General features: G+C 39.3%; 1 protein-coding gene across 1 annotated transcript in view; it reads left to right on the forward strand.

Moving 5' to 3' along the window:
- Positions 1-23,846, forward strand: part of COL4A5 (collagen type IV alpha 5 chain) — a 78,666-nt gene extending 54,820 nt beyond the window's left edge. Inside the window, exons 31-51 of the mRNA XM_068411753.1 lie at positions 2,007-2,174; positions 3,083-3,172; positions 3,995-4,144; positions 5,453-5,551; positions 6,546-6,635; positions 7,364-7,503; positions 8,443-8,569; positions 9,059-9,139; positions 9,727-9,825; positions 10,029-10,079; positions 10,542-10,727; positions 17,294-17,427; positions 17,817-17,889; positions 18,038-18,109; positions 18,486-18,614; positions 18,889-18,987; positions 20,294-20,506; positions 20,853-21,030; positions 21,598-21,712; positions 22,035-22,207; positions 23,765-23,846. Coding sequence (XP_068267854.1) covers positions 2,007-2,174; positions 3,083-3,172; positions 3,995-4,144; positions 5,453-5,551; positions 6,546-6,635; positions 7,364-7,503; positions 8,443-8,569; positions 9,059-9,139; positions 9,727-9,825; positions 10,029-10,079; positions 10,542-10,727; positions 17,294-17,427; positions 17,817-17,889; positions 18,038-18,109; positions 18,486-18,614; positions 18,889-18,987; positions 20,294-20,506; positions 20,853-21,030; positions 21,598-21,712; positions 22,035-22,207; positions 23,765-23,846 — 2,549 coding nt within the window. The remainder of the gene's footprint in view (positions 1-2,006; positions 2,175-3,082; positions 3,173-3,994; positions 4,145-5,452; positions 5,552-6,545; positions 6,636-7,363; positions 7,504-8,442; positions 8,570-9,058; positions 9,140-9,726; positions 9,826-10,028; positions 10,080-10,541; positions 10,728-17,293; positions 17,428-17,816; positions 17,890-18,037; positions 18,110-18,485; positions 18,615-18,888; positions 18,988-20,293; positions 20,507-20,852; positions 21,031-21,597; positions 21,713-22,034; positions 22,208-23,764) is intronic.
- The last annotated feature ends 1,540 nt before the right edge of the window (positions 23,847-25,386 follow it).

The following is a 25,386-nucleotide window of genomic DNA, read 5'->3' on the forward strand; positions in this document are numbered from 1 at the left end:
TATGCAACATTAGGGTAAAGTTTCTGGGGCTCTGTTTTTCAGGTAATTTGGAAAATTCTTGAAAGGATTTCCCTGTTCAGAATTTCCTTTCTCTGCACCACCATTTCTTCAAACAGTTTGCAGTAACTCAACATTCTTCTTTTTTTGAATATGTAACAAATTACTTTAGAATTTATTGTGTTGTCTATATTGCTCTAATTATGATACAGTTACATTTTTGAGAACCAGAAATTTAATTAGAATGAATTTCTAATTGAGAAAGTATCTTTACCATTCTAGATATGGAGTTTGTCCTATTACTGGGTTATATACTATTTTCCCTTTTTTTTTTTTTTTCCCCCCACCTGCTGATAGAGACCCCTTAAACACAGAGCATGTGCATACCCTATCCATCCTCTCGTACTGTTTTTTCTCTGCAAAGGAAGCAGTTCCAGGCACATGACACCATAGTTTAATGCAGTGAGAAGCTGCTGCCAAAGAGGAGCATGCTTGTCATTAAATAAATGGAAGTCTACAGCCTATGCAGTTAAGAAAACTTGGTCTGCCTTTTTAGTGTGCAAAGAACACATCACGACATCGCTCCTAAGGTTGTTCCTGCAGCCAAGCGTGGGAGTCACCGTTACAGAGTTATGTAGTTATTTATGAGGTTTTGGCGTGGTGGTGTCATAATCTCAGCAGATGATGCTAGGGCATGTAACATGCAATATACTGTCTCTGTAGCTGTAACAATGTAAATTTGCATAATAGAACTAGAAGAATGGAAAAAAACATTATTTAGAGGTTTTTTATGTTATAAAGAAGCAGCATCTTTTTGAAAATCCCTGTTTGAAGGGATTTACCAGAATGTGATGCAGGTCAACAAGAAGCTGATTGGTAGGATGTACTCTGGTGTTCAGAAGGTGTCCAAGCCAGTATCTGGTAATGACAGTTTTGTGTAAGAAACAGTTCAGAAAAAAGTTTGTTCCACAGTTGTGAAGAGAATACTAGACAAGGGAGAGAGGGAAAAATAATTTTATTTTTGAAATGTACCATCAATATTTGAAAATATCTCACGGAGTTTCTTGTTTCTGCATACAGTGGTGGCTGCACTTTGAAAAAGACCTCCAAGTTTCCTTGCAGTGTGGTTTCTCCTAACTGCATTAGTGTTGTATTCTTTGTACTTAGATCTGTTTTCGGTAACTTTAGGGTAGATTTTTTTCTTTGTTCTAATCTGTATGTGCTTTGTTTTGTTTCCTAATTTAACGACTATTACAACTCCTTAACTGCTACCTGTCTCAACTTCCTGATGAGCTCTAACTCGTTGGCTTTTGAACCTCAGGTTCCCCAGGTACTGTGGTTTCTTTACCAAAGCCTTATCTTAACTTCAGATTTAAGAATAATCCTTTTTTGTCAGCTACATTTCCAGAGTAAGCATCTTCACTGATACAGTGCACTGGAGGGAAACAAGCTGTCTGCTTGCTTCAGCAGTGCCTCGAGCTCAGTATCATTAGCATTAAACAATCTTAAGCATATTTTGACAATTCACATTTTTCATTCAGGGAAATGTAATGCAATGCAGAATTTTGCTATCCTTCAGAAATATTCAGCTGACGTTATCTTAGAACGTAGTAGAATGGAATCATTAATGAAAATATGCTTGTAAGAATCTCAATACTTCATGATAAAATACAAAGCAGTCTAATCAATCTTGGCTTTTTGTTTTATTAATGAGACTGAAAGGGTTGTTGAAGAGAGTTGTTATTTTCCTTTTGAGATTTTTTTGAACTGCATTTGCTACAACTTGGTAAAATTTTAATAATGCTTCTCTTCAGGAGAATATGGCCTTTTCACACCTGGAAACCATTAAAAAATAAATGGCTTTAGAAGAATTGTAGGATTTTAATCAGTGCTAGGAATGGACTGCAGATAAAACTTAGCTATTCCTACAGTACTACGCCCAGAGACACACAGATCTCATCCTTGCCTTACTTTTTGCTAAAAGGTTGTGTCTTAACAACATTATCTAGGGTTGCAAGGCATACCAGGGGAGAAAGGAGATCCAGGTCCTCCAGGCTTCGACGTTCCTGGTCCTCCAGGTGACCAAGGAGCTCCAGGATACCCAGGACCCCCTGGTCTCCCAGGGCCTCAGGGTTCACCTGGACCACCTGGCCGGGATGGAATACCTGGATTTCCAGGTAAGTTCACATTTTTTTTACCTGTGGACAAAGACCAAACAGTAGTTACAGCTGGATGCTCTTTATGCTTAGGCATGCCAGCTTAATGAGCTTCAATGTTTATCCTATCCATTTAAAGTTGGATACATGTAACCATTACATCTCATACTTTTTAAAAAAAAAAAATTACAAAATTTGTTGCATTAAAATCCTTGTCACCTCTCCACTCTTCCCTGTAACTTGATCTGAAATATTTTCCATGTTATTCTGTTTCATCAGTTTCAAACGTGACTTTTATCATCATAGTTATGACACTTTTCTAATTTATTTTGTGATTATTTTTTTCTGGTCACTGCTACAATTTAGAAATAGAATTTGTTTAAAGGAAATAATTACAAATGCTATCAATTGGTTCCAACACATAGTTTTCAATATTAATTTCCTTATTCTATGTGTTAGACTACTCAGTTAAGATAGTCTGTTTCACCCTCTGGAACAGAAATCTCAAAAGTGAATCTTGAGAGTCTGTCTTCGGATAGAGGGGGCGATACAAAAGATACTAAAAGTAGTGTGTTCCTAATTATCTTTTTGGCTTTCAATAAATTCACATTTGCTTTCAAACAAATATTTATGTTTCAAACCAGGGAACTAAACTTATTGGAGGTATAAATATGCTTTCTACCAAAAAGAACAGTGCACTGCACATTTTCTCCCCAGGACTTAACTGTGGAAAATTTGGCACAATTTCCAAGTGTCATTTTGTCTGATTTAGATCTATACAAGAACTGAGTGCTTGTAATTCCCTTAAAACAGGCTTTATGTGCGTGTGCTGGTTAATAAATACTATATAGATGCAGGGAAGTAAAAGTTAGATACTTACAGGTTTTGAGTTCTTGTTCAGAATTACAATGGTGATTCAATGCGTTTAGGTGCCAAAGGCGAGATGGGCGTCATGGGAGCTCCTGGTCCTCCAGGGCCACCAGGAACTCCTGGAAGAAGTGGCCTGCCTGGCTTGAAAGGTAATTTTTGGTTTTTCTGCCCCTGAATACTATACAGAATGCTGTTTTCCATGTCCTGTGTGGAAAGAGGCTTTGTAATACTAACATCTAGATCTTCATTACTGGGATCTGCTTAGGTTATCATCTTTTAGCAGTGCTGGTGTTCAGAATTGCTTTGCAGTTTTAAGCCATAGCATTCAGTCACTCTTTTTTTAGTTGATGTCATGAAATGTTAGCTATTTTTAAAACATTACCTTTGGATTGATGGCACGGAAGTAGGGCAATATTTCTAAAGTATGTTGTAAAGTCTGCTTTAAGGAGCAGAAAGAAGAAAATCAGTAGCTTTAGGTTATGGAGTCATCCAGAATCAGCTCTATAGGTATCACAGAGAAACTATTCCATCTACATTTTCCCAACCCACTTGTTGGAGATGAATTTTGAAAGAGGCTGGTAGCAGAAAAACCCACTCATCTCCCGAGAACGAGGAGGCTGTGAATCCAAAGCTGCTGTAGCTGTTGCAACTCCTCTGTGCTAGTGGCAACAGTGCAGTGGGGCTCTGGGAACTCTCTCAACGTGGGTCATACAGACAGCTGCTTCCTCTGAGCTGGGCTGGCCAGAGCTGACAGACTGCAGCATACAGACATCCCCATGCAGTCCGCTCACTCAGCTTTGTTCCAGGGCTTAAGATGCTGTGGAGAACTTTGCATAAACTAACTGATCATTTAGTGAATTCCAACTTCATTAGTAAATCATGGACTCCCTGTATAAGAAAAAGCATTATAAATATATTAGCCTACCTAAGGATTGTATTTTTTTCCCTTTTCTTTTCTGTACCTACTGTAGGCAATACTGGATTACCTGGTCCACCAGGGCCTCCTGGACTGGTAGGACAGAAAGGCATCAAAGGTGAAGCAGGCCTGCCAGGTCCACCTGGAAAAGTTGATCCGAAACAGCTAGGAGCAAAAGGAGAAAAAGGCGAGCCAGGTGTTCCAGGTACAGAACTTTGCATGTGGATCTGGGGAGGTGGTTTGTCCTCTACAGGTAACAGTGACCTGTAACTGAGTCCATTATAGTTCGTTCTTTCTTACAGAAAAAAATAAACTCAGAATATGGAGGTGGCTTAAGGTTCTCTTATTTTAGGCTTTTTTTTTAAGTGCTTCTATGACCAAGTCACTCTGTATGGTTAGTTTGCAATGTCCTTGCTCATTAACTGTTACAATTATTTGGCATATGGCAATATTGTAACGGCACTAACGTGCTTTCAGCAGGATTACAATTCAGTCTTTGAGGTGTTATTCCTAAGCATGATGAGAGATAGTTGTCATGGCTGCTGTGCTGGCTGCATTCCTGCTGTCTCAACGCCCTTGGGCCTTTGCCTTGTAGGACGGAATTGCACAGATCATCTGCTCGTGCATCACCTCTAGATTCTCACTTTGGGTATCTCTGTAAGCTTACCCTCCCCTGAGCTAAATGTTATCCCTGTGTGTGCTGCTTCTTGGGAAGCTGGCAGCCTGGAAGGTTTTCTCAGTTCACTCGAGTCTGTTTTCTCTCTTTCTCACTTGCTTCTTCCCCCTCCTCCCTCTCCAAGGGTTCTGATGTCTCCTTTGAACTCTAATTTAGTCTTGAGAAGAGTAAAAATAGTCTACTCTAGAGAGAACCAGAATGCCTTTCTCTAGTGTTGGCCCAGCCATTATTGTGCTACTTTATCTATTGTATTAATTTCTGTGCAGCCTAGGTAGGATCCTAAGACACTTACCTTTTTTTGCTTTCTTTTTTTTCCCCTCTGTTAAGTAAGAGCTGGAGAGGGCAGATTTAACTATGCCTGCAGGGCAGCACGAAGTTATTGTATGGGATAATAACCACATAGAATTTGTAAAAATCTGCTAAAATACCTGCATTACTTTCTATAATATATCAGTCCCAAAGTACTTATGGTGTAGCAATGTAATTAAACATGTATAAAAATAATCTGGATGAATATAGAGAGGTTAGCCTGGAGTCTGCTCATCCAAAAAGACAGTTCTTTCTGAGTGAAGTATATTGCCATTAGTCATAAAGTTACTTTTTCCCTCTACTTACTTATATTGTTCCTGTTCTGCAGTAATTTTAAACTTTCCAGAAGCAATATTTTGTGTTCTGTGATACTTCACTTCGCTAAGGTAGGGGGAATTACATTTACTGAAGAAAAATCCCTATTTGGATTTTTATTCACTTATAGCTGCATCTGATCTCTTAAGGTAAAAGAAAACATACAGTAGTAACAATAGTAGTAATAAAAAAACCGTATCTTTTTCCTTTGAGGTATTCCTGGTTTATCAGGACAGAAAGGTTATCAAGGTCTCCCAGGTGACCCAGGCCCACCGGGACTTAGTGGCCCACCAGGTGTGCCAGGATTGCCAGGTGAGTAAATGAGGCCTCAGATGGACAGGTTTGATGTGTAAAAATTTGCATGTGTGTTTATCTCATGGGATTGGGATGTTAATCCAGGCATATCTAAGCAAAGCCTAGGGATTTACACTTAAAGCTACAGTGCAGTTTTGGGACATTTAAAATCATTATCCAAACAGCATTTGAGCTCTTTCCTTCAAACAGACCCAAAAGCCGTTTTAAGCTGGTCCCATCGAAGATTAGGATAGCTTTTCGGACGCCTGGAAAAGTGCTTGCTGCTTAAGCAAGCAACATGACTGTAGGATCTGCCAACAGGACTTGTGTGTTTCATATGTTTATTTCTTATATTGTTAGTCATTATACTCATACTTTGCAAATGGCCAAATGAATGTTTTGTAAAGGCTGTCTGGATGTCACATCTTTGCTTTAAAGAATTGCCAGGATCAAGGAAACAAATTCTGTTTTGCACTGCTTCTTCCTACAGCTATAACAATTTATCTGAAATCTTGAATCTTTGCTCGCTATGTCTAATGTAGGTCTTGCTCTAAATATCTTCTTGGGCTGGGGGAATTTTTTTAACTATCCAGGCTCAAACTAGTTTGAGCATTGTAGGTCACATTTAATTCTGTAATAGAAGCTATTGAATACCTATTGCAGATGAGAAATGTTCTGCAGAACAACTCACGAGAGACCAAGTCACACCAGTACTAAATTTTTTTCAGATGGTTACTAAAACATGGACTGAGATTTGACCCATTTCATTAGACTAATCTTCAAAACAAAGAAGAAGTTGCCCTGATCAAATCTTGACTCGTAACAAATGGAAGTTGTTTAATATTTCACTACAAATGGATGTGAAAAAGCATATAGGAGCAGTATGAGGCCTAAAGCAACTCCAAATCCATTGCCTTTGTAATTAGATGACAAGCATATTCATATGAGAATGCATGAATATCAGAAACTTTTAATTATTGCCATTAATCAACTAAAAACACAACTTTCCTAGGCGTCAAGGGAGACACAGGGCTTCCTGGGCAGCCAGGACCTCCAGGACCTCCAGGGTTAAAAGGTGCCATGGGAGAGATGGGCCTTCCAGGTTAGTTTCTGTGCTTGTATTTTACTTCATTTTTGCCAGTGTTTTCCTTTGCATAGTAGAAAGGTGGATCTCCTTGTGCACAGTATCTAATAACATATTTAAATGGCAATGCAGATGAGGAATACATAAAGCCCTACATACATTTTTGTTGAAATAGTACGTAAGAAGTTGGAAATACCCATTAAAAGAGAAAATGCAAATAGCAAATATATTGTAAATACATATTATTTTAAAGTTCTTATGGATCTAGAAGCAGAACGATCTACATTTTGTAACTTCCATACTTTTCTGGTTTCTCAGATTCCACTCTGTGAAAGTTTAGAAATAAGATCAGTCTGTAAACCCACCTGTGAGAAGACGGACATCAGACACAAGCAAAAGGGGAAGGCGAAAGTGAATTCCATTATTTAGAAAGATTGCTGAAACAAAAATTCCAGTTTCTGAGGATTCTAATATTAAATTGTGCCTAGATACTACAATGAGATACTTAATTTGTGTAAATTAAGAATAAAAAAAGAAAGCTTAGAGATGTCATGCAAAAAGCCATGAAAGATTTTTAGGTAATTGCTTTAATTTGTTTTTAAAAATAAAAACACATTAGGTATGCAAAGCCAGCCAGTCAGTTTGTTAGTCCCTTCTACTTAAGTTGCTGCAATTGAGTGATTTCTCTAAAGTGCTGCAGAAGTTTTATCTGTATTTATAAAGCTTGTATTTTGTCTTTTGGACAGGTCCCCCAGGGATTAAAGGCAGCCAAGGAATAACAGGACGTCCAGGGCAGCCTGGGCCTGCAGGATTTCCTGGATTGAAAGGGGAGAAAGGTGACCCTGGTCTTTCAGGCATCGGTATTCCTGGTCTCCCTGGACCAAAGGTACATTTACAAAATTCTTCAATAGAAAATTCCATGAAGAAATTAGATTCTGTGTTGTTTTTTTTTAACTATAACAATATATATTATGTATAACTGTAAATATGTGTATAAATATGTTAATAACAAGTAGGGTTGACTGGGGTTTGTTCTTTTCAGGTGGGAGCAAAAATTTCTAATTTTAAAGGTGAAAATATTTATATGTAATTTAAACTGGTTAAAGGAGAAGATTGTTTACCAGACCTTTCAAGTTGGGTTCAGTTAGTGGCCTAGTCTGCACTGTGACACCCACTGACATTTTGGTAGTTGGTAGGGATTTATACAATTAATATAATTGTTCCCATGTCTAATTATGTAGTTAATGCTAAAAAAAATTAAGACAATAGGCTTTTAAGAATAAATTACTAAGAAGGTGATATATCGTAAGTACTGCTGCTTAAAGTTTTTAAGTCTATATAAAACATTTGCACTGTCATTTACCTACATCATCCTTTCTGTCACCCACAAAAAAGTGACAAAAAGACCTACAGATATCTAGCAGGCTTCACTGATGCCTTATAGTTGATGTTGAGCAGCAATTAATTTAGCAAAAACATTGCATGATTAAGGCTCCACAGATTTCTTTTTTTCTTCTGCATTATTACGGGGTAAAAATCTGTCTCTTCTGAAAGAAGAGAGAACACTTTTTTCTTTAATATAGGCCAGTTCTGAGGAAAAGCTATGATACTCTCTATACAAAATCGTAGGGGAAAACTGTTAAAATCTTTGTAATTGCTATTTCCAATTAATTTTCTGTGCGAGATAGTTAACATTAACTGGATATAAGGTGAAATGTGCATAATATAATGGTGACCTTTTCGTGATGGTAAGATCTGGAACATGCAAGAACGGCTTACCCATCTTACAAAGACTGGGTTCTTTCTTCTGCTTACTGTTTTCTAGGGTGATATTGGTTTGCCTGGATACCCAGGTAGTCCAGGCAGTAAAGGTATAGCTGGAAATCCTGGTTTGCCTGGATTTCCAGGCAGTCCAGGTGCAAAAGGAGAACCGGGCCTTCCTGGATTCCCAGGTAATTCTGAACAGGTTTTTTTATTTTCCCTCTTGCTTATATTGGTATATACATCTAAACACGGGGGGGAATTGGTGGAGGGCTGCAGCTTCTTTCAAAGTTTCTAGCAAACTGCTGCTTTCTAAGCTTTGTGCTGTTGGAATTGTCACTACAAGAGTAAGTGTGTGAATGCATCAGTTAAGAGTGCCTTCTGAAATTCTTCATCTGCTCTGAGGGGATGCAGGAGTTGTGTTAGCTAATGCTCTCCACTCCCACAGTGTCTTGGGAGTAGCAGAAAGGACAGTTGTGCTAGTATGTTTTGTTTCTGTATGTTCTTTGCTTTATAATTCATCTCCTTGGTCAGCTGTAAATCTGCAAAATGAGCATAAATACAGTATCTTGATACAGTTAGCTCATTTGTTACTTAGAGCATCTCAGATTATAGCATTTCAAGATCTGCTGAAAAGCCAGTTTTGTGCTTAATTTGTTTGAAATGCCTGTACTTTACAGGAACACCAGGAATTCCAGGACCAAAAGGTATTGAGGGGCCTCCAGGTAATCCTGGCCTGCCTGGACCACCTGGGCCAGTAGGTAAGCATGAACAGTGCAGCAAAGGTCAGCTGCTTCTGTGGAAAACATAACACATGAAGCCACTTCCTTTCTTCTTATCTTTATACCATCATGAAAATGCATCTGTATGTATAGGGATGCTCAAACACCATTGCACACACTTAGTTCACTGAAATTAAACAGAAAAGAAAGAAGTTTTAACTTTCTCTTGACAGCTTGTGTCTGCTGTCGTGGTCATATCACTAGCTATTGAAACAAGAAGTTAACTCTTTCAGCATTTACCAGCTTTATTTATGTTAAGTACTTCAGTGGTCTGACCTGGTTTTATAGGAGCAAAATTCTAATTTATCCTAAAGGGGAGCGTTATATTATTTTTAGCAAACACTAACTGATTAAAAGGTCACAGGCCTAAAAGCCTTTTCTAAATTGTCAGGGGAGAGAGAGAGTGAGAGAGAGAAAGCTATTAATTTTAAGACTATACCCTTGTGAATTTGTTATTACATTGTCACACCTTCAGATTCAGATGGTGGGGAGGGCGGGGGAGGTTGCTTTTTTGTTTATTGCAGGTTAGGCATTACTGTGCCTAATGTGTTCTGTCTCCCTTTTAGGTGATACTGGTCGTCCTGGCCCTCCTGGTCCTTCAGGGGAGAAGGGACAGCCTGGTCGAGATGGTATCCCTGGACCAGCTGGTCAGAAGGGTGAACCAGGTTAGGTATCCTTCCTGTTTGTTTTCTCCTCTTCACTGTGCATTGTGATGCCCTGCTTTCTCTATTCTATTTTTCCTATATGGTAGTCTCAAGGAATCAGAGATTTAGATGAACTGCACTTTCATCGTTCTCGACCTTATATTCCTGTTCCTGGAGACCTGAAAGCTAAATGTTCATTATTAACTGAATCTGTTCCTTTTCAGGTCTACCAGGTTTTGGGCGCCCAGGACCTCCAGGACTCCCAGGATTGTCAGGTAAAGTTTCTCTGTTGTTCTTCATTTAAAAGGTTGAATGTAAAATATATCTATACACCAAAAAAGAAGGGCATGTTGTATGTTCTGCAACAAATGAATGCCATAGCAACAACTAAAATAACATATTTTTTTTTTTCTCAGCAGACTGTTTTCAATTAACCACAGTAATAAAGACACTCATTACTGACTGCTGAATTTTGTAAATTAGCAATTACGCAGACAGAATAAATCCACACAGGATAATAGTCTACTGCATTGTGTGAAACTTTGCTGATTTGTCTCGGTAAATAAAGCATTCACACAACAGATGACAAATGAAGTTGCTTTTGAAAATACAGCAAGCAGCTATATTTTCAAAGCAGCTTCATTTGTGAGAGAAGAAATGGCTCTGCAAATTGACGTGGACTTTTTTGCATGTCAATTTGTAACAGTATTCATAAACACGGCTGTTTGGTTTTACAGGGCAAAAAGGAGAACTGGGCTTACCTGGCCCACCGGGGCCCCCTGGACTTCCAGGTCTGAAGGGAGAACCAGGTTTCCAAGGATTCCCTGGTCTACAGGGTCCACCAGGTCCCCCAGGATTACCAGGGCCACCTCTGGAAGGTCCTAAAGGTAGCCCTGGCCCACCAGGTGTTCCAGGAAGGCCAGGTAAGAGCATGATCCATACCTATCAACATCTGCCAGTACTTTCATATTTTGCTGGTAGGTTATCAGCCTTTAAACTTTCTCAGTTCATTTGGGATGGAGAAGTTCAAGCCTCATGGCAGAGGTCTTAATGTTTGTGGGCAACCAGAGGATTTTGTTGCCAAAAGCAACAGTATCTAAAAATAAACCAGCCTCAGTTTCCATTAATTTCTGATACCTGGCAGCAAAAATCTAACGCGTTAATAAACGGGAGACTCTCCGCATGCTGTCACAGTAATCATCTAGCGAGCACGATACCGACTTTTGAACACCTGATACCTTTGCAGTATTGTCACCTGATCAGCAAACGTCATCGCGCACAAAAAACCAAAAGTAACAAACCCATCATTTTAAGAGTCATGAAAATCAAATTCACGCTAGCATCACAGCATGATCAAATTGGATAGCTGCCTCCTCATCTTCGTGTCATGTAACATAAGTCATTGCTCCATTGCGTCACGTGGCTCCCATGGACTCAGTGCACCATCATGCCGTTTTCATCTTTCCATTCCATGTTTGCATTTTGTTCCTGCACCAACTAATCCTGGGAATGAAAAAAACACTATACTGAGTTAACATTGCTGAGCAACTCCCTGGCAGGTATTAGAATTTGATTTATATTTTGTGTTATAGAATGTTTATTTGCGTTTAGATACTGCTCTTGAAAAATCAAACCTTAATGAACTTGTCACAGCTCTGGCCCAAGCTTATTGCTGTATCTTGAGTCCAAAAGTACTTTTACCACCAATAAGACTCATCTCACTTAACATGCTTGATATTGCCCTTCAAGGAGACTACTTTCAAACCAAGCTATTGGTTGATTACAGTTTTTTTTCTTTGCATATTAATGCAGAAGTAACATTTTTGTTTATTGCCCTCAAACTCTGACCTCAGATTTTTCTGTTATTCGGAGATTTGTTTGGGTAAAGGTAGTTTTGAGTTAGTACATTTGCAAAATAGCTGCTACACATATATTGTTCATTTTTGGGTATCAAGGGAGAGTTTAGTTTTGTAGTACACACTTGGAAAGATTTTAAGATTCACTTTTTCCTCATGCTTGCTTCTGATATAGGAGGAGGCAATCCCACTGAAAATCATTTTTAAAATGGAATTTTATGAAAATATTTTCACTAGAACTGGAATTGAGTAATATTTGATTATTCTCAATGGCAGTATGAGCTTTTCTCTTGTGCAGAGTAGGCTATAAACTCACCTGTCCTAACTGTGCATTTAAAAAATGAGTCATTATAAACAACAGTTGGTTTTAATTTATAACACCTTAAAACTGGGGTGGTGTTTGCCAGTATAATGAGGTTTTCTTTTAGTCCTAGTAAAAATACTTGAATTGTGTTGTATCCTAAACCTGCTTTTTATGTGACTGGTGTGGAACAACCCAGTGGTTAATAATGCACAGCTAGTCACAATTTCTTCCTGGTTTTCTATTTGGTTAGTGGAAGAAGTGCATGCCTTCCCCCTGTCTCCTGGAGGAACTTACTCCATGCTGTGCCCCAGGGGCTCTAACCAGTCAGTGGAGCATCCCTGCAGCAAGTTGGTAGTCCTAATTTGCTATCCACTTTTCGTGTGGCCTTGTTCTCTTCTGCCTAGTTGCTCACTGGCAGGTAGGAGTATGGGACAAGTAATCCCAGCTCTGCTCACTGTGGTTAGAGTTGCAGCTGGGGCAAGTGGGAGAAGGAGTGAAGGGATAAGAGATGGTGGGATGCTGGACTTGGGCTTGTAATTTAACTGTGCCCAAATAAAGGCCTAAGACATCCTAGATGTCAAGATCTTCTAAAGATCTTTTTTCTGTATGTAGAGTGGTACAGCAATTAAAATTTTGGCACAGGAGGCTGATTGGTCCGTAAGAGTATAGGCTTTCATTTTTAAAAGATTCTTATGCAGAGGATATCTCCAAGCCCTAAAAAAAAAGTAAACCAGCTAAGCAGCTCTTGATGTGTAATAAAACTACCAACTGAGATTCTGTGCTGTGCTGTGGCATTGGTGTTTTTATGAAACTTCTCATCCTGTTCACACTTCTCGCTATAAATCAGGTGCTTACTGACTCTAACCAGCTGGGGAGGTAGGGGTGGTGGGACTCATTTTGTGCAGTTTTATGAGCATTGGCAGGGGAAAACAACCAGTGAGGTTCTGCTCAGCAATGTGTTCTCTCTCTCTCTCTCTCTCTCTTTCTCTTACTTCCATTTTTGTTGCATGCAATGTATAAAGTGAAGCATTTGTTTTGCTCAGTTACGCGTGAACTAATGTGGATAAACCAAACTATTATTGCAGTTCTGGTACAATCAGCACTCCAGCCTTTTGTTTCAAGTGATAACAGTCTATTGTTGGAACGCTGATTTTGTAACTTTTCAACATAAGGCAGTTAGTCATAAAAGCAGCTGTGTGGCTGTCAAATTACCCCCCTTCTAGGGACATAAATAAAACCAGAAGCTCTGTGCATATACTGTTTGTTGCTGACTTCTGGGTGTATTCTAAGATTCGTAAAAGTGATGAAATCAAACATGATGTAGCTCTCTGACTTCACTTGGGTTGCCCCTAAAACAAACATTGATAGATGGTGTTGGGACAGATTTATTAATTGATTTACTAATTAAGCCAATTTCCAGGGCAACACAACATTACTGTTACTCCACGTGTCTATTTTCATTGCTATGAATAATAATAGTTTGGTGTTTTGCATACTGTATGTAAAGGAATATTGAGCTAAATCTAAAATTAAAGGTTTAGTTGAATATGTTAGCTCGTTGGTATTTCTAACAATTTTGATGTTTTTCCCCTTGTTCTAATGATGACCTTGGTGACCTCTGACCCCCTACTCCCAGGTCCCTCAGGTTAGCCCCTTAACTCCAAAATAATAACTTTGCATGAAAATGAATGTATATACTTTTGTAGTGTCTAAGTGTAGATATGCTGAGTCATTTTTCAGACATTTCTTTCAATTTGTGGTAGAAAAGGAAAGAAAAGCTCAGAGTTGGCTTTCAGACTCTGCCTCGATGTTGTTGTAGGACTGACACTGGAAGAACATAGTGTTGCTCTCTCCCCATGGTGGAAGATCATGTGGGTCCAGGTTTGCAAGGCTTTTGTAAAGTGTCCCCAACTGTGAAACTTCTTTTAGCATATTTATTCTCAGTGCAGTCGAAAACAATGGTTTTCACCTTTTTTTAAAAAGCATATTGCACTGTCCTCCCGTGTCTTTGCTGTATAATTGTGTTTTTTGAAGCTTGGGCAAATGATAGTATTCATTTTTGTAACACCTGGTACTGTTGATTTTGGACACTCTGAAGTGACTTAAATAAATAGATGCTTCTCTTATACCAACAGTGTCCGTAGGAAAACTTATACAGAGCAACAGTGATGCTTTACATTCCCAACTTAGAGCACTGTAACTTTCCAGTGCAGAGAAATCCTTATTTCCATTGTTTTGCTTCACCAGCACATTTAGAGGAAATGAGGAAAGCTCTTCCTTTAACATGTCTTTAATGAAAATGAACATACAGCCCTCCCCTCCCTAATGCTAGGGCAGTGGAACAGGATTGGAAAGAGCACGGACATTTTCACAACCTTATTGTAATTTTAGCATATCAGCATGTAGCACAAGCCAGCTCTTGGGAAGATTTTTAACATCTGTGTCTAGATTGAAAATGACTTGGTATATCTATTGAACAATGATGATGTCTTTAGGTTTTGCTATGATGACTCTCAGGAAGCAAGGAACTGTCATCAAAATTCAATGAAGGGATACATTTCAGCTCTTAGTGTGCTGTCCTAAGCACTGTGAGGTGGCAAATGTGGTAGCCCCTGATGTTTGAATCCTAGCTTTACACACTTGTGTAAAAAAATGAATGTGGCTTTACCTTTTAATTAAACTGTGGTCACACAAGCAGCGACCACAATTTCAGAGGGCTACCGTGATGGGTATGCTGAGAGGAACTTACCAATTGCTTCATGTTTAGTTCCACCCTGTGACTGTGTCCAGCCAGAATTCAACAATCAACAAGTTAGGACAGATTTATAAATCATAGCAAAACTTAACAGTGAAATATACTTTACTTAACAGTAACAATGAAATGTCCATGTCATTATTTTTAACAACTGTATTACAGTTAGTATTTAAAATAATTTACCAAATACGTAAGAAATAGTGCATTGAGATAAACCTGACATGTATTTATTGTAGTTTTTAGTTGCAAATTGCATGGTGGTATGTTGATATACTGAAATCATTTCACTGACATGAAAAATTCAAGTGGCACGGGAACTAAAATATGTATTAATTCAGGAGCATGGTAGGGACAACCATCTTACCTTTTGAAAGAGGACATTTGAATGATTCTCCTAAGGCTGTTATCATATGCTGTTCTCCATAATAACCTTAAACAGGTTTAATAATAAATAAGCTTAAAATTAGCATCTTGAGGTATTTTTATCAAGAAAATATGCCAACAGTAGAGACAACAAATTCTAGATTTGTAAGATCTGCTGTATTTTTGCTTATAGCATTTGCAGCCCTTTTGATCCATGTCAGTCCTGCTTACTGTTTTGAAGAGGGTGTAAGCCTACTTTTCAGCTCTAGAATTGTATTCACAGATAGTTGAGGCTCATACCTGACTAGTGGTGATCAGTCATTCCGTTAATCGCACTTTCCCCACTGCTCAAAGCAGAATTTTGCTCAAGAGTAAGTTGTTGTTCACAATTTACCTGCATATTTGCCAAGCTCCAGGCCCTGCGATGTTGAATATTGTCAGTGAAATGGTTACGTAGTCCAAACCCCACTGTGAGTAGGACTAACCAGTCACAGGCCTCAGCTGTAATGTTAGAGCAATAACACGTTCTTTAGTAAAGCTTTAAGTTTGCTGTTAAATAAAGTGTCACATTAGTCTTAGTAGAGCCTAGTCACCAGAATAACTTGTATCTGAAAATACATATCGCTGTGTATTCATGTATGGTTTTAGGCATGCATGTGGATTATATTGTAAATACAAAATATGCTGGTGAAATGGGTTGTTGTGTAGTGTATATGCTGTCATCTGTACTATTTCTAACTAGTAATCTTGTTTTGTACTGTGTGATGTCTGACCCTTCTAACATCGATCATTGGGCTTTGGTGAACTCTGATCCTTCCAGGTCCTCCAGGTTAGACTCTTAACTCGGTCAATTTATTTTACTGCGTTGCACTTGATGTAAGAGAAACGGATGTTTTCCTGTAATTCTGTGATTATCTTTTTAAGGACTATGGTTACCCTGCAGATCATATGTGTTTGATTAGCATGCCTCAGATGGTAACCTGTTATTATTTTGCATGTGTACAGTACTAGACCAGTATAAAAGAGCAAAATGAACACAAAAAATCCTTGCATGATGGGATGTTTTGTGTAGCTGAAACCGCTACAGGATATGTGTGAAAATCTGGTACAAAATCACTGTTGATTTTAAAAAGAAAAATTTTTGGAAGGAATTCTATACTCAGATTTGCATGCAGAACTACAGCTCATCAAATTTATCCACTGAATATAGACTATGAGGATGTCAAACGAGATGTTAAATCATTCAAGGTTGCAGAAGAATTGAAAATCCAGCACACTGATAAATGTTATTACATTTGCTGTACTACAGGGGAGAATGTCATAGCACTGTCCTGCAAAGAGATCCCTGTGTTAATCCAGTTATGAGATCTAACTTGTAAAATGTTATTAGCTGTTGCTGCACTTGCATAGAGTTTGTTTTGCCACAAATCAACATCTATAACCCTCTATTTAGATGGTGTCATAAAGGTGGGGGCCTCATCCTTCAGTTCTCCAAATACCTAAGTTTCATTTAAATCCACTGCTTTGCTTTGGGTTAATGTGGCTGTAACAAAGGAAAAATATTTAAAGACCAGCTGAGTTCCTCTATTGGATTTACACAGCGTAATTCTACTATAGACAAATCAGTTGGACAGAGAGTCATTCAACACAAGGGAGCTTCTGCAACTCGGATTAGTATTCAGGCAAGGCAGAATGATGGGCTTCCTGCTGCCCAGCAGTCAGTAGACAGCATATACCGGGCTCCTCAATAGGTATGTAAAATCCTAAGAGCAAAAAAGCAGCAGCGTTTTACATTGTTGAGACTGGCTTTCAAAAGGAATTCAGTCTGTTAAGACAGCACTTAGGAGATGGTGAATGTAATGCAGGTCAGCAGAGGGGATATTTGTACCATCTAATTTTGGGTTTCTTGGCTCCTACTAAAGGCACCGGTCTGGTCACTGGTAAGCTTCTAACGCAGGTGAGTTGCTCTGCCTTCTGGAAAGACCTGCTTCTCTTCATCAGCTAGATAAGGAGCCTTGGTTCCCGATTTGGGTAGTGCAAATAATCCCTCTATTCGTTTTCCTTTTAGTTTATCCTGAATTCAGCACTGAAATAGAGCTGGGAAGTCAAGCCAAAATATCTTTAATTTTTTTTTTTTTACGCTGAAGGCACAAACTTGGGGAGAATGGTTGACATGTACTGATATATGCGTATCTGTTCTGCAATGTTAAGGTCCACCAGGCCCAGAAGGTCCACGAGGGCCACCAGGCAATGGAGGACTTAAAGGGGAAAAGGGCAACCCGGGTCCACCTGGCCCACCTGGCCTGCCTGGTCAAAAGGGAGATCAAGGACCAACTGGACGCCAGGTAGGACAAGAAATGAGTTTTCCTCCTAGTTTATTTTTAAATGCAATAAAAATGGAGTATATTTGCGTGGAATATGCAGTTTATCATAGTAAAATAAAAGCCAAAATGTGGTAGCTAACATCCTGTCTTGTAGCAAGTAAGAGGGTCTGTTCCTTAATTAACCCCCAAGATCTGGGCAGGATGTCCCCCATTATATTCCCATGGGAGCTGGAGCTGTCAATGCACGCTTTGTGTTACAGCACTCTCTGAGAGCACCAGCATGCATGGCCTCAGCCCTTCAAAGCACTAGTTCACAGACCCAATGTCTGCTTATTTGACCCCCAGCCACCTTTGCTGTCTCTTTTTTTTCTGAAACTGCTGAGTGAATAACGTGAAGCTGTTCTGTTCAGGGGGATCCTGGTCGTCCAGGTCTGAATGGAATGAAGGGTGACCCCGGGGTTCCAGGCGTGCCAGGATTCCCAGGTATTTAACTAGTATTTCAAGTGAAAACCTCCAGACACAGTAACAGCCCCTCAGGGAGGAAAGAAGCCTGATTTTGGCCATTCCTGCAGTAGATTTTGGAAGACAGCATGCTCTTTCACTGTGTAACTGTGTGAATTTGATGTTTCAGGTATGAAGGGTCCCACTGGACCTGCAGGACCTGCTGGCCTCACAGGCACTCAAGGACTGCCAGGCCCACCAGGTAGGAGTCCCGGGTAGCGTTATTGTCACTTTTGCTCTCTGCCAGTAGAATTTGCTACACAGATGTAGGACTGGGTTGGTCTCAGCCAGCAATGAAAGTAGGTAAGTGAGCAACAGCTTAAACACAGTTCCAGGCTATACTTTTCAGCCCTAGAAGTAATCCTAACTTATTTTATACTCTGTACCCAGTCTACATGGATTAACCCCTGCAAGAGCTGTCCTTTGGCGGGGGTCACCAAGAGCACTTTTTTGCCTTACACTTACTCCTTGCATTGATAGAGCTCTTGGCTTCTGACTTTGCCATAAGAAATAACAGAAACTGTTTCCAATGCTGTCTCCCACCTTGGTTTATCTAATACTAAGCTGCTTTCTCTCAGGTCCGCCAGGTTTACCAGGTACCATTGGACGAAGCATTGTTGTCAAAGGTGATCCTGGTCCCCCGGGTCCTCCAGGACAGCCTGGGTCGAAAGGGCCACCTGGATTGCCAGGGCCACATGGATTGCCAGGTATGATCTTAGGTGGCTGCAGAGAAAATGACTAAGTGGTATAGCTGACTGGAGGTTGCAATGCGAGTCACTTGGCATAGGCTGCAGAGCCAAGTTACCAAATGCAGCAAGAGGCAATAGATAAATGCAGGGTTCTACCATATACGTCTGGTTTCATGGTCTGTTCTTGTCTAATGTATCATGAAGAAACAAACGATGAGTCCCAGACAACATAGAGATTTCTGTAGTGAGATTTCAAGAGCTTTTATTTCAGTTATGCATTTGTCTATTCTAGGTCCAATTGGTCTTCCTGGTGATCCAGGGCGAGATGGACTACCTGGTTTTGATGGTCCAGCAGGACGTAAAGGAGAGAGAGGTCTTCCAGGCCAACCAGGTACAGTGTTTATCCTTTGAGGACCCAGTGGAAAAAGAGATGCTCCCTTTTGCGAGTGCAGGCTAATACTGGGAAGTGAGATCTTTGTCTCATGGGAATAATAATAAAATCATAATTTTAGGATTTTCTTAATGCAAAAATATTACAAGTAGCTGAGCTTTGGTTTGGAATATTCTTGGAACTAACACATTGCCGGTCATTGCTGAATAATATTGTAGAGCGCTTTATCTCAAGCTTAATGGCATCGCCTTTGCAGCACAGATGATGAAGATAGTAAGAAACAGAAGACAGAGATTAGTAAAATAATTTTACTTCTGCAAGGAAATCATGAATGGGGAAAACCAGACTTCATAAAGGAAAGAATTTCACCAAAGGCAGAGGTCAGGCTACCATGCAGCTATTGCTTAGAATTACTGAATTGTGATTTGAGAAAAGAAATCAGACTAGGCACTGGGACAATTTTCTAAAGAAGATAATACATATTAAGTAGCTATATATTGCCACTTGTGAGAAGAAGTATTAGAATTTAAACAGTTAAAACAGTACAAAAATCCATAATGCCTTTTTTCCTTTTTCTCTGAGTAGCTCTATGAAATTTGTTAGCATTATTTTAGTGAAAAACTGTAAATAAGAATGACTGTGGAATAACATAGTCTAAGTATTTGTAGTTATAGTTCCTGATATTTTTGCTGCTCAAGAACAAATGCCTTTTCTGACACCTTTCTCAGTCATATGACTCACTCTTGCTCTCCTTCAAGGATGTTCTAGCCTATTTCCACTTTTTGTAACCTACTCCAAAACTGACTGCAGCTTTTCTATTAATTTTGGTGGGCTTTGGCTCAGGTGTTATAGCATGCCCTAGAGCGAGACTTGCTTCGTTTTCTGGCTCTGCCATTTATTTTGTGATCTTGAGCAAGATGTTTCAACATTATCTTATTAAGTTGCATACACAGATTAATATGGTTTGCAATTAGGAAGCTGATTTGGACTCATTCCAGTGGCTGTTATGTCCACTGCAGTTGTTATCTTAGTGCCTCACAGCTCTGAACATATTTACCTTCACAATATCCCTACAACACAGGGAAGTTGCACTGTTATTTTATAACTAGCTATGACAGCCTCAGTGATTTAACCAAGCTTACATGAAAAAATAATTTGAGGAAGACAGTGTTAGCAGATACCAGGTACCCAACTCACAAGCACCTTAACCCCAAGACCATGCTGCCTTTTGGAGCTACATTAGTCCTAAAAGAGCAAGAAGTGGTGTTAATAAATACTGTGTGTTGTGTTTATCTCATGTGAACAGGTTCACGAGGAATACAGGGACCTCCTGGTCCTGATGGCTTACAAGGCCCACCCGGTCCTCCTGGAACAGCTTCTGTTGCTCATGGATTCCTTATAACTCGGCACAGCCAGACCAGGGATACGCCACTATGTCCACAAGGAACATCAAGAATATATGATGGATTCTCTCTTCTATATGTGCAAGGAAATGAGAGAGCACATGGCCAGGATTTGGGTGAGATATTCTGTATGCTCTGTCTTTAAGGGGAAAGAGGTTGTAGCTGCTGCTTCAAATGCTCTGGTTCTCCGAAGATATGACAGTCTTGGAGATTTCTTAGATGAGGATGGCGATTGCATACCAAGATCTGCTACCTCCAGACGTTGCACATTATAATTCCGGATGAAAGAATGTAAACCAAACCTGAGAAGTTAAGTTTTTCCTGCATGTGACAATTTGATAGCGCATGCTGTGCACTCAGAGGTGGAGAGGAAAAACACACAATTACTGTTCTCAAAGAATTGCTATAAAAAGCAATGAAGTGAAAACGTTGCTGTCACATTTTATGTATCTTACTCTGTAGGTACTGCTGGGAGCTGTCTTAGACGTTTCAGCACCATGCCCTTCATGTTCTGCAACATCAACAACGTTTGTAACTTTGCATCAAGGAATGACTATTCCTACTGGCTATCAACTCCAGAGCCAATGCCTATGAGCATGGAGCCACTGACTGGGCAAAGCATCCAGCCATTCATTAGCCGGTGAGACGAAGCAGGCTATCAGGTCTCTCTTTTAATATCTGGATAAATAGCCCATCTTATCCATGTATTTCCAATGTGCAGGTTGGTTATTAGGAGATGAATCTGTCACGTTTTGCTCTGGGAAATACTAGGAAAACAGCTTATTTTATTCATTGTCTTAAAAGGTCTGTCTACGTGCAGCAGTGATAATTAGAGGCTGAAAGGCTCTAAGAGCTCTCCTCGACTGAGGAAGCAGTGCAAGATCGCCATGGACAGGAAAGAGAACATGAGAACCATTAGCTCTAGGATTAGGGCATTCACTTGGGGACTTTGAGCTTCCAGTTTTTGTTTCAGGAACTGCCTCAGTATTTTACCCATCGGTTGTTAGTGGAAATACAGACAGATTTTGCACTCCAAAATACTGTCTTATTGCAGTTATGAAATATGTGAGAAGTGGAAGTCTAGATTAGTAGGACAGCCTCTCACAGGCTAGTTTTCCTCCCTTTCTCTGTGTAAGAATTATTAATAAAACATACTCCTATTATATTTTAATATCATGTGTTTCTCTGATACTTCCCCTGTGTCCAGATGTGTTGTGTGTGAAGCTCCTGCTATGGTGATAGCTGTCCACAGTCAGACCATTCAGATTCCTTCATGTCCTCCAGGCTGGGACTCCCTTTGGATTGGTTACTCTTTCATGATGGTAAGAACTGCCTCCTACTCCCGAAGTGGCTCGTTACCCACTTGTGTCCTCAACTAGCTGCTTTAGGACTTGTTAAAAACTACAGTGGTTGTCATTCAAAAGCCTTTACCTTCAACTACTAAGCATGGTAGTCAAGGTTAACAGTGACTTTCCAGTACACAGAGCCCAGTGTAACTGATATGTATGGGGGTGTCTGACACCGCATTATCTCAACCAAGAATGAACAGTGGCTCTTTTAGTAGTTGAATGCTGTGCTATTTAATTTTTAGCACCTACTGTAAGATTGTTGTTTGTGTGGTTTTTTCCTCCACCCCTACACCAGCACACTAGTGCTGGAGCAGAGGGCTCTGGACAGGCCTTGGCATCGCCTGGATCCTGTTTGGAAGAATTCCGCTCAGCTCCGTTTATTGAATGCCATGGTCGTGGCACGTGTAATTACTATGCCAATTCATATAGTTTCTGGCTGGCAACTGTAGAGGTGTCAGAAATGTTCAGGTAAGAAAACCTGTTTCTCATATATTGCTTTATTCCAGAATGAAAGCTTTGGAAACCGAATTTATTCTGAAGATCAAAAGAGATTTGTTTACAGGGGTATAGGGAAATAATTTAGTTTGTTTTCCCCTCATAACCAGTTTTTCAAGTGTTTCCTTGGTAAGCCTTTAGTATTATGTAAAAACTTGCTAGGGCACATTCTGTTTTGCAAGGATTTGGATTCTCTTTATGTCAATTCTTATTCACATTTAGTAGTACTTTCTCTGAAAGTAGTCCCACTGTAGTTACTGTATTTGGAGCCTAAAAGATTGATTTTGTTGGGATTTTTTTCTTGCCAGGCCTTTCAATAGAGTCAAATATTTGAAAAGGTAGTTCACAGACATACAAGGGGGACAGGTATGAAGGGCAAGATCAACTGTACTTAAACCTTTTAAGGCAGATGTTCATATAATCTGTTTTTAAAAGTCTTGTGTGAAGAAGGTTTCATATCCTCCCCGGCAAGCACTTTTTCCAGTGCTTTGTAGAAGAATTAGGATGACATTTTGGCAGCAAGGAAGCCAATGGACATGCTGTCCTCACTTCTCTGCAGTCAGCATTTCAGCTGGAGTCTCTCAGCTCCTCAAACTTTTTCCCTTTCAACTTGAGTAGCAAAGTCATTTTTTTCTTTGAACAATCAACTCCTTCCATAGAATAAATTGCTACTGCCCTGTTTGTGTACTGATACAAAACTCGTAAACATTCCCAATGCCACCAAATTGAAAAATGTAGCTTTGTGGTACAGGGCTGGCAATGTGCACTGTGTTACATAGCAGTAGTGGCCCCTAAGTTGGTTTTGTGTAACACCTACAACCGTGATACTTAATGTGCATTGAATAGTCATCACTCTGAGTTTTCAGGGTGGCTGATCAGTGGTAATTCATTGGTAGTTCACTAGTGAAAACTGCCTACTAACAACTACCACCCACCTTTGAGCTGTCTGTATCTACTCTTTTCTCTCTTCCATACACACAACTTCCTTCTTAATTATATTTTTTTTAAAAGACTTAAGAATTGGACTTGCTCTGTGTACACGCATATTGTACAAGTATCTTATATTAATCTTCCTACCTCCCTACCCTTTCAGAGAATAAATCAATAATTTGGTAAAGCCATCACTTAACTACAAATCTCACTGTAGCAGTATTTTTTATGGGTTGTTAAAGTACCCTTCAACTGAGAAACCCAAAGGCTACAAACAAGGACTCCAGGAATACTGTCTCAAATGTACAAAATTCACCTTCCACTCGCTTTGGTATTTGTGCTACATCATATGCTAGACTGAAGTAGGTGATGAGCACGCCTTGTGCATACTGAGACACGGGACAAAACTGAGCATCTGTCACCTGGTGTTGAAGACATACAGAAAGATGTCTCTTAAAGAAAACTCTCAAACACAGGACTAATTCCCCTCTTACATACTTAAGTGTTATCTTAAACTGTGAATTAAGTAGATGTTTAAAGGAACAGTTCTGTAAACAAAGAAAAAGCTAACCTCACCTTCCCTTTGTGTCTATCAACCAGTAAACCTCAGTCAGAGACACTGAAAGCTGGAGACTTGAGGACGCGTATTAGTCGTTGTCAAGTTTGCATGAAGAAGACGTAACGTCTTGGAGAATGTTTTATAAAACAGTTGAAAATTCCTAAGATGCACTGTCTTCCAGCTGCAACAATGGTGCTACTGTGCAGAAAGAAAAAACAAACCCAAACTGTTTTAACCATGCAAAGTCAAGTGTACCTCACTCGTGCCAAACTAAGGGTTGTTTGGTACATATTTGACAACAGGACTAAGATGAAAGAATTGACCTCTTGGAAACAGAAAAGAACACTTGAGGTTCACAAAGGATCAGAAGATGAAATTTTTCATTTCTCTCCCTGTACCAAAACGGCACCTTTTTGATCAACCAAGAGAATAAAGAAAAACACGACGCACTGAGTACATTTAAAATAACAAGACTGCAGTTTTGAAAAACATTTTTCATGGTGCTACTAACCCTACTGTATCCCAGGTTTTTAATATGAAATTTTAAGCTTATTTCTCTTTGTAAGTAATGAAATGTGTATATTGTGTAAACACCTTTTTAGCTGAAACTTCAGTCATTTAGAAACAAACCAGACTCTGATATAAAAAGGCTTATGTCTAAAATTAAAACACAGCAGTATTTTATTATGAAACTTGTGGTACAGAGAGAATTTACCCCTCTTATGCCAACTTCTTCATTTAATATTTCATTTCCTTCCTCAGTTGCCAACCTGCTATATTTGGGGAATGCACAATTATTCTGAAGGCATTTTCATCAGGGTTTTACATGTTGTACACCATGCTATCAGCAGTTTTATTTCTGCTTAGAAATCCCAATCCATCTGAAAAGGGGTTGTTTTGTATCTTGTGAAAATATGTGAAGTTATTAGCCATATTCTATATCCTTCTTTTCTGAATAAAAGTCACATTCACATTTTAGGTAATCAGCTTGGTTTAACAAAACCTGTTCCTTGGGAATATCCAGTTACCAAAGCATTTAAGATTATGCTTACATGAAACCTCTCCTCTAAGTGGTGTCATGCATTTTATCCAAAATAGTGTACACGCTAAGAAACCTGCTGAATAAAATAAAGCATAAGCTGGTGGAAACTTTCTTATTTACAAATTAAATCTTTTAATCTTATGTGAATTTATATACACCCACAATGTATTTACAGTAGACAGCAACTCTTGTGTATGTATAGTTCACATAAGGCCTTGAAAGATGGTGCATGCAGCCTTTCTGATGTCATTTTGTAAGAATCCTACTGTGTATGTCTTAAGAGTCTCACTACTTGTGCAATAGCTGAAAAGTGATCACTTTTTTGTATGCATGACTGTTCAGCCTCTCTGGTCAGCGCTGTTTCATTTACCCTTACGTACAAACAGAGCTCCCTGACAAAGCAAGACTATTTTTCAAGGGATGATACTTTAATATTTGTATATTGCCACCTCAACTATCAATACAACTTAACTTGTGAATTAACGTACTGCTATATACAGGTGAAGTGTATTTGTTTATTGACTACTGTTAAGTAATTTATCTGCTAATGGCTATTCCTTCTTACCTTTCAGTTACCGTTGTAAACACGGAGCATCAGAAATCTCCTTGTTTTATGCACAT

This window comes from Nyctibius grandis, chromosome 13 (genome assembly GCF_013368605.1).
Source record: "Nyctibius grandis isolate bNycGra1 chromosome 13, bNycGra1.pri, whole genome shotgun sequence".
Lineage (NCBI taxonomy): Eukaryota > Metazoa > Chordata > Aves > Nyctibiiformes > Nyctibiidae > Nyctibius > Nyctibius grandis.